Source organism: Montipora foliosa, chromosome 6, assembly GCF_036669935.1.
Source record: "Montipora foliosa isolate CH-2021 chromosome 6, ASM3666993v2, whole genome shotgun sequence".
Classification (NCBI taxonomy): Eukaryota; Metazoa; Cnidaria; class Anthozoa; order Scleractinia; family Acroporidae; genus Montipora; species Montipora foliosa.
Genome location: NC_090874.1, coordinates 13,639,496 through 13,649,495, shown reverse-complemented (window position 1 = coordinate 13,649,495; position 10,000 = coordinate 13,639,496). Strand labels below are relative to the sequence as shown.

Sequence of the window (10,000 nt, the reverse complement as noted above, 5' to 3'; positions counted from 1 at the left end):
CGTTTGGGATTTAATTTCAGTAGTAATGACTGGGATTTCTAAGAAAACTTGCGACTGGGATTGGGATTTAGTCCAAATTTGGTCTGGAAAATGGGACTGCCACTCCCCCTTCATGATCCTCTAAAAACAAGCTTCGCTCACTTTTATCATGAGAGTCGTGATCAGAAGATTAAAACTAACTTGAAAAAGTGTTATTCGACTATATTCTTAAATTTTAAATGTACTGATTTTTAAATCGTTAACGCCAACAACGTACAAGAGAACTAATCTTCTTGACCCACTTGGAATTACCAACATTTTTTTTGCTAAAAGGTTTTGTGAACATGGGGGTATCCAAGCAAGGACAAGGTGGCCCAAGTTGTCAGAGTGGTCATGGTGGCGCCAGTTACTAGGGTGGTCATTGTCATCACGGACCGATTACGGTCACCATTGTGGTTTTGAAATGTCACGGTGGTTGTGGTAGTCACTTGCGCAGTCACTGTATGCATGTGGCCTTTCTAGAGACATTACGCCAAGTCGGCCACTTCTGCTGGAAAGAACACACTCACAGAGGACTGCCACAACACCGGGAACTTAATCTCCTACTCTTCTCGAATAGTGTGTGGGTTCTTTAACGTCGCACAGAGAGCTTCCAACTCACGACCTCCCGCGTGACAGCCCGGTGCTCAACCGAGTCACCGGTGCACGGTGTCATCTATGCTCTCCATAGATGACATTTCCCTGTTAACTGCGTTACCAAAAAGAGAGATTCTCAAAAACCAACCTCGTTCCCAGGGTCCCCATTGTCATTGAGAAGAGACAAAGAGCCCCTGGGAACGAGGTTGCTCGGAAACCTGAAAGCACAGGACCTCCACCAATTTGAAAAAGCAAGCATAACATTATGTATTCAACAAAATATCGCGTTTCTGATAAGTCATTGACCAATGCATAAAATAGGTTATAGAGTGGAATACGAAAGTTGCTATGGAAACAAAGCAATGGAGTGATTTTGTTGAGTAAATACTCATGTATGTCATGATTTATGGTCACTCGAGATGTTTTGAAAGTTCTCAACACTCGTACCAATGAATCACGAAATGTACTCGCGTTAACGTTCATACGATTTCCTATACGTATAGCTGGACAATTATCACGTGAACCGAGTTTAATCCTTTCCGTCCCACCCCTGATGGTGACATTTAACACTTTGTTCTTTACAGTCAACCTTAAAAATATGGCAATCAATGGCTGGTTGCAGGTAAGGTATTGCAACTACCGTAGAATTCCAAGAAAGTAACGTTAGTTTTTTAAGCTTCTGATAAAACCCGAAATAACGGTCCCCCCGAAAGTAACGATACCCTCGATACTCGATACTCCTCATTACATTTAATGTAATGCGGAAAGGAAAGACAAATACAATGTACTTAAGAAATGATTGATTGACAAGACCACAGCGAAATATCCAAAAATTGTCTGCTGGAATACAGCAACTGGAAGGTGGAAAAAAAACTTTTATACAGTACGGTACCGTAAGGTATACTGCGAATAACTTGTTATAAGCGTAATGCGTGACGCGCAGTGCGTAATGCTGGTGGAACAACCTGAGTGGACTAAAAATCCAGAAACCTTTAATGTGATCCTTATTAGTTTATTGGACCCCACGAGATTGAACCAGATTGGTCGTCCAAAAGCACGATGGAGAGATGATCTCACCAGACAACTTGAACCTTCATGGTCAAGATTAGCTAAGGACAGATACATGTGGGATTAATCCAGGGAGAGATTCCTCCACCAAGGGTTGAATTTAGCCCTGATGGTGATGGTGATGATGATGATGATGAATTAATCTTGCTGAAAAATTTACGAACACTACCGTACATATTACGATAAACATATTACGAATGCATTTACTTCCACTGAATTAAGTCATGTTTGTTATTATACATTTCACAATTTTTTTTCGATATGCAAGTAGTGTTCATGCCCATAATAGATCGTTTTCACTGTCACGCAATAAAAAAATAAATCGAAAACCATCCAGTGGAAAAAGTCAAGAATTCGTGATGTTGTAGAAGATAAATGAAGAAGACACTTCTCCAAGTTTTAGGCCTGTGCGTTTCCCCAAACTTCAGATATTCGTCGAAATGTTTCGCAAAAATTTACAGAGTCCAGTATGAAAACGCCATGTTGGTGCACATCTGTGGTGCACCAATATGGCGGCCGGAAAATAGTGTCAACATCTCTTACTTACTTTGGCTATCTAGGCGAGTGATCATCTGTACTGAACAAACAGCTATTTACCTAAGCACTTTTCCTAATGCTTTAAATTCTAAAAAGGCTCAAAACCATGAGATAAATATATATTTCTCAATAAACTCGATCGTCGCCTCGTGTCACGCACCGCTATAACTCAGAAATTCAAAATGCTCTGGTTTCCAAACGAAGCACGCTATTGAGCTTTAAAATTGCAAATGGATACAAATTTACCGCCTCTTATGCCTGATGAGGATAAAAACTTTCGTGGCTCTTAGTTTTGGATTTTAGAAAATGATGACGTCACGTGAAAACGATCTATACCAGATATGCAGTTACAAAAAATCTACACAAGCCACGGGTGCGCACAAATATAGGCAAACAGTCCCAATCTTATGTAGATACTGATCTATGGCAAAAAAGTTCTGAAAATGATAAAAATGTACCCTCTTCAAGATTTAAAACAAAATTAAAGCACTTGTTGTTAAGCCAGCACTAATCGTTTACTTATAATGAAATTTAAGGATTATAGTCATCTTTGCTATCTATTTTCATTGTAATTGTAATTCGTAGCCGTCTCATGTGAAAAGGACACGTAACATGAGATCAAGAATTCGTTATATTTAGTTTTTCAGATTGCATGCTGATTACGCAACCAAACAAAAACAAGCAGCAAAAAATAAACGTTTCTTGCCTGACGACGTGCAATGGAGACGGGTTTTGCTTTGTATTTTTCGTGTAGATACTTGCGAGATAAACTAAGAATAAAGCCAGGATCCGAGCCAGGATTCGAGCCAGGATCCGAGCTAGGATCCGAGCCAGGATCCGAGCCAGGATCCGAGGCAGGATTCGAGCCAGGATCCGAGCTAGGATCCGAGCCAGGATTCGAGACCTAACCGAGACCTAACCTAACCTAACCGAGACCTACCCTTACCCTAACTAGACCTAACTAGACTAGAACCAACCTAAATAGACCTAACCTAACCGATTCGAGACCTAACCTAACCGAGAGATTCGAGAATAAATAGCGGAGAAAGCTCATCTTAGCTCGAATCCTGGCTGGAATCCTGGCTCGGATCCTAGCTCGAATCCTGGTTCGAAGTTTAGGTATCCTCGATACTTGCAGGCGTAATAGAACAGAATATAATTTTATTTGCTTAGTTGTTCATAGTCAATGTACAATTTAAAGTTGGAAACAAGCAAATAAAGAGATAAAAAAAATGATAATTACAATTTTAATTAATTAAATGTTTGAGCCTAGGTGCTAAATAAACCGGTAGGTTTTCGATTTAGTCCCTTATCTGAAAGTAACCGTTACGGCTACCCGAAAGTAGGGGCCCCATAAGCCTATTAAATCCGAAAATAACACAGGCCGTTACTTTCGGAATTCTACAGTATGACTTGCTTAGGTCGTAAAAATATCCTTGGTTTAGCTTTACTTTTTAACATATCCAATGCGGTTTTCTTTGAAATTATTATATCCAAAAACCGAACAGGCAGAAAAAAGTTCCCTGGCCTCTACTGAGAAAGAATTCAGTTTTCTGAGCACAAAGTCATTTTCGCCTTCTCGGTACCGCCCATGCAGTAACAATTTTATACCACCTTACCACACGGTTTTATTCAAGTACTCAAGAAACAAGGTTAGTGCACTGATTTATTTGTAAACTAAGTTAGGCTGTTAGCTTAATGGCTGGCATGGATTTCAAATTTTGTCACATGCATGACCCTTACCTTGTATGACTCCTTTTGGATGTTGTTAAACTGAAGCTAAGGAATCTTTGCTTTAATGAAAAAAAAAACTAGGATGTAGTCTTTTCCTTTGATGAGCAACAAGATGAGGATTTACGCTAAGAATTACGTCTATGGTTTACTTTGGATTTCATAATCCTCAAGCAACTTTCGTAAACATAGTTTACGTCATAGAAAGTGCGGCGTGCGGGGTTTTATTCACGAGCTGTTTGTGTCAAAAACCCGAACGAGCGAGGAACGAGCGAGTGAGGGTTTTTGACACAAACAACGAGTGAATAAAACCCCGTACAAAGCACTTTCTATGTCGTGAACTGTTTATTACACATAAGACGAGAATTTTCATTAAAATAGTTTTCTGAACGCAAATTAGAAACAAAAACTCACTAACAATAGAACCAAATGCAAATTTAATTTAATTCAATAACAAAGTACGATTTGCACGAGATGCACGAGATGCACGAGTGATTGGCATGGAAACGCCTTTACGCTATCGTTGATTGGTTATACTTCCACAAGTGAAATAGCTGTACGCCATTCTGATTGGCTGTATAAGCCTTTTCCACATGTGAAAATAAAGCGTATAGATTCGTACAAATGAGCTTTATGGAATAAAATTCTCATGTTATGTGTAATAAAGTAAAGTACATATGATGAAAGTGTACACATGACCTTTAATTTAACAGAATCTGACTCCCTGGAAAGTTGCTTGGCTAAGGCAACGAGATTTTCCTCCAGGAACACTTTGAAATGATGCAATTTGTTGGTTAAGATGTCTTTGCGGATGCGTTTGGCACGACTTGAGAGAGCTGTATTGGTCGTTGATATTTTCCAGTCGACTTCCTCTCTAGGAAGATCGACGGTGTCGCTGTAACAAAACGTATAGCTCACTGGCAAAAAACGGTTCCTTCGGATCGATTTAACTTATGAAATACAGATGGGAAGCTCGTGAATAGGCGCTTTTCTGCCTTCTTTTCTTCATTCTAAGTTAAGACTTGCCAGTTGTTTTCGTCATTTTCTTTTTCCCATGTAAGCCATGTAAATAGAACTAATCGGCTAACTCAATGTTGTACACAATTCAGACCCTTTGGGAATAAAACGTTTTGTTTCAGGTATTTCCATATCATTTAAATATGAATGCTACATTATCATGCAAATACAATACACAAAGAATCTTAATCTCGGGAGATTTGAATTGGGTACAACATTGAGTTAGCCGATTAGGTCTATTGTCCGCTACGTTGCTATGTAGCCGAGCATTTCTACAAGAAATTTTACGCTTCCTGTGGTTCAAGAGGCCCTTTGCTTAAAAAGTCGTTTTCTTGCAGAATCTTTAAGATACTATTTTCACAACACATAAAAGGGCACTGCGACAGTTTTAACTTGTACGACCCAAAATACACGGTGTTTAGAGATATAAACAATAGTCTAATTTTCAACGCAGCTTAGAAAAGGCTAAACACATATCACTGGGAAGCAACGTCCAATGAAAGCTAACAACGGCAGCTTTCTTAAATTTACAAAGGGCAACATCATCATCTCCAAAGAGCTAAAAAATTCGAAAACAAAATTTATGAAAGAGCCACCCAACTACTTTAAGTTGACGACTCCTCAAACGTCATATGATTTTGATAGTGTCCAAGAAGAAGATCCTCGCTGCTCAATTCTTCTTGGCACACCCAACAGCTGTGTTTTACACCGTTGTTTGCACTATTTTCTTGCGAAGTGCAGGAGCCATGGACCTCTAGGTTGTGTTCATTTGCACTTACAGAACTTTGCTGTGCCTTTTCATGTTTCCTGACACTTCTGAAGCGAAACAATTTCCTATTGACTTGCGTACTTTATAACGCTTCTGTCGCGTATAGACTCTTACATGTTTCCAGCTTCGCTACAACCTTTTCCACAATCATAGCCAGTGTGTAGTGACAGGGCTTCTCTCCTGTAATATGAACTCTTTCATGTCTCCTTAAGTTTTCACTTCGACTAAAACACCTGCCGCATTGTTCGCATTCATAAGGCTTCTCTCCAGTATGCACTCTTTCATGTTTCCTTAAATTTCCTGCCTGGCTAAAACACTTTCCACATTGTTTGCATCGGTAGGGCTTCTCTCCAGAGGTATGTATTCTTTCATGTTCCCTTAAATCTACTGCTTGGCTAAAACATTTGTCACATTGTGTGCATTGATAAGGCTTCTCTCCAGTATGCACTCTTTCATGTTTCCTTAAATTTCCTGCTCGGGTAAAACACTTTCCACATTGTTCGCATTGGTAGGGCCTCTCTCCAGTATGAATTCTTTCATGAGTCCTTAAATTTCCTGCTCGGGCAAAAAACTTCCCACATTGTTCGCATTGGTAGGGCCTCTCTCCAGTATGAATTCTTTCATGATTCCTTAAATCTCCTGCTTGGGTAAAACACTTCCCACATTGTGTGCATTGATAGGGTTTCTCTCCAGTATGCACTCTTTGATGTGTCCTTAAATTTGCACTTTGACTAAAACACTTGCCGCATTGGTAGCATTTATAGGGCTTCCCTCTAGTATGCACTCTTTCATGTGTCCTTAAAACTCCTGCTTGGGTAAAACACTTTCCACATCGTTTGCATTGGTAGGGCTTCTCTCCAGTATGCATTCTTTCATGGTCCCTTAAATTTGCACCTTGACTAAAACACTTCCCGCATTGTGTGCATTGATAGGGTTTCTCTCCAGTATGCACTCTTTCATGTGTCCTTAAATTTGAACCTTGACTAAAACACTTGCCGCATTGTTTGCATTCATAAGGCTTCTCTCCACTATGCACTCTTTCATGTGACCTTAAATTTCCTGCTTGGCTAAAACACTTTCCACATAGTTTGCACTGATAGGACTTCTCTCCTGTATGCACTCTTTCATGTGCCCTTAAATTCCCTGCTTGGCTAAAACACTTTCCACATAGTTTGCAATGATAGGACTTCTCTCCTGTATGCACTCGGAAGTTCCTGTGCTTAACTGATCTTGACATCATTAACAGATTGCGATCTCACTTAGCACTAAAATACAACAGAAAAAGAAGTCATTTTCACCACCAACAATCTATTCGTGTAGCCATTGCCGGAGTCTGAGTGTGGCTGATGTCGGAGAAGTATGATTTTATCGGCGAGATGTTAGGTAAGCTAGAAATTACTTTCCAGCCCTTCCTTTTCTTCTGCGGTACGTGTGACAACCCGGGAAGTTGAGAAGTCGCTACAATCGCACTTAATCAGGCAAATAACCACACAAGAAGCGAAAAAGTCACCACGACAATAAAGGACCGCTTTTTTGTTGAGAACTTTTGCGTGTTAATATCCTTTTCAGTTTGTTATCGAGATTCCCATACAAATCCTTACAATTTTTTACCCTCCGAGTCTGGGGGCCTGTGACGGGCCGAACCCAGCGAGGTCCATGCGCCATGAGCTAGGGCCAAATATTTTCCTGCCCGACCCGATCTAAACTCACTCAACAAGCATTTTATCGTATAGGCCTATTACACTATTTATGAGCACTCAGCAAATTAAGTTTGGACAAAATAGGCACGTGTAACAAGGTGACCGTTAAATAGAGGTAATTTACAATATAGTTAGTCGTTTGGGAAATCCAAACGGTGACCACGTCTGCTTAATAGAGGAGACCGTTTAATAGAGGTCAAATTTACAGTAAATATTGGAAGCAAATTTCGGGAAATTGATAGGTGACCACTAAATTGAGGGCCGCTTAATAGAGATTTGACTGTATATCTTTTAAAAGACAACCAAGTGTATGGACATAGGAATCAAACCTGGGAATGTTCATTAACCCATCACCTCACCACTATTTTTACATTAGAAAACTTTTACTAGTCTTCACGTGAAGTGGCAAGCGCTGAATGTTCAAAAGTTGATCAGCTACCAGGTTTAGTACAATATACATGTATGTGGTCTGTTTACTCAAATATTAAGGGTGCGTTCGATTGACCGTTTTCCGGAATAGGAATACATGGAATATAAGTTAGAAATCCTTCGTTTTTACGGCGGTTCACATTAAAATTGTCAAATATCTACTAAAATGCTATTTTATTCATATTTTTATCATCCTTCTTGCTTCGAAACGCGCCAAACATACCCTTTTAATCATCTCTCCACCTATTCTTATTCCGGAATAGGGTCAATCGAACGCGCCGTAAGGCTCTTTATACGGGTACTGTCACATGTGCCACAGCATGCCCAATGGCCTTGCACTAAGAGTCTTTGCATATATAAAAGAAATATCAGAGTCCACTATATCCTTCTTCGATGTTTCATCAAAACCTTGCATCTAAAAATTAGGTTCAAGGCCCTTAAGTGAATGCATTTAATGTCTTCCATCAGGGAAGGGGAGCAGGAGCCCCACATCACAATGACATAGAGAATCATTTTGTTGCTGTATTGTACATGTACATGAAGTTGATTTTTTGCAGTATCAGTTTCGGTAAAAATTTCATCTGTCTCAAGACAACAACTTTTTTGGAGAATGAGCTACCAGTATTAATATGTACTATATTGTTGGTATTTTCTTGCCATGATAGATTGTGCTCAAAATAATATTAACACCCAGTCATTTTGAAGATGATCCATACAGTGTTACTTTAATTGATTCATTTCTAATATTTACCTAGCTGTTAGTGTTTGTGTCAGTAATGTAGCAGCTCACATAACCTGCTATTGTATTGATATTGTAAGCAGCTTCTATTGTTTTTAAGCCTAAGTCATTGTTTGTATGTATTGTAAAATAGTTTTTCCACTGAGGACAAGCCATTTAAGTTCCTGACTTTTGATGAACTGATGCATAGCTTTATTGCTGGGCAGGATATCGAAAGATTGAAGTGATCTGCACTAATATCATGACAATTAAAGCAACTATCTCATACGTAGATACCAGAACATTTCAGGAAGCTAATGTGACCTTCAATGGGATTTGAACCCATGACCTCTGTGATGAAAAGAAAGGAAAGGAACTTTAATTAAGTGTCTAGTCGTATTAGTGCTGGACCACTAATTGGGGACACTGGAAACTGAAATTAACGAATATTAACACAAATCAAGTCAAATGTTGGTTTTTGAGGAGAGGGAAAACCGGAGTACCCAGACAAAACCGCTCGGTGCAGAGTAGAGAACCAACAAACTCAACCCACATATGATGCCAGATCTGGGAATCGAACCCAAGCCACATAGGTGGGAGGCGAGTGCTCTCACCACTGTGCCATCCCTGCACCCCAACGTTAGTTCAACGCATTGCCGCTGCTGGTGCAATTGTCCTGGCCCCAGTTCTTCAAACTATGGATACTGCTATCCACCAATCACTATCCAGTGGATAAACACAAACAAAACCAATTGAGTTATCCAATGGATAGTGATTTATCCACAGGCACCCCAAGCTAAGTGCGAGCATGGGAGACAAAAATATAAGGATTTGTATGGGAATCCTGACAAAAGGCTTAAGAAGATAATTTTATAATAAAATGGAAAATTAAAAAGCCTAACCTTATTGCCATTGTGGGTAGCTTCCTTCCTGTGTGGCTATTTCCAGATGTGATGCGATTTGAGCCATTTTTCAATTTCTGGGTTGTCAATGGTGTAATAAAAACCCAAGGCTAGATCTACTTAATTCTCAGGAGCCATCAATTTGACTTAAATATTCGAAGAAAAAATGTTCCCACGGTCACAATTCCACATCAGACTAAACTCACAAAGATTGAACTTTTATCTCAACACACCATCAATGCAATAGCAGTCCTGCGAGCAACCTCAGGCAGTAAAATTGCATTCAATCAGGCAAATAACCACACAAGAAAGGAGAAAGTTACCATGACAATAAAGTGCGCCCTTTTTTTTAAGAACATTTTATCCAGAAACATTTGACTCAAATTGGTGGCTCCTGAGAATTAAGTCTCCAGCCTTGGTATTTTATGATACCATTGACATTGGCTCAAATGGCACCGGATCTTGAAAATAACCACACAACAAGGAAGCTAACCACAGTGGCAATAAGGTTAGG

The 10,000-nt window shown here is 39.6% G+C and overlaps 2 protein-coding genes across 2 annotated transcripts in view; one reads left to right on the top strand and one right to left on the bottom strand.

The window, feature by feature from the left end:
* The window catches only part of LOC138006758 (uncharacterized), a 102,718-nt gene that overhangs the window by 88,828 nt on the left and 3,890 nt on the right, over positions 1-10,000 (top strand). The gene's annotated exons all lie outside the window — the stretch shown is intronic.
* The window catches only part of LOC138006756 (zinc finger protein ZFP2-like), a 7,549-nt gene continuing 949 nt past the window's right edge, over positions 3,401-10,000 (bottom strand). Inside the window, exon 2 of the mRNA XM_068853266.1 lies at positions 3,401-7,002. Within this exon, the coding sequence (XP_068709367.1) occupies positions 5,820-6,977 (1,158 nt within the window). The 5' untranslated portion in view covers positions 6,978-7,002 and the 3' untranslated portion in view covers positions 3,401-5,819. The remainder of the gene's footprint in view (positions 7,003-10,000) is intronic.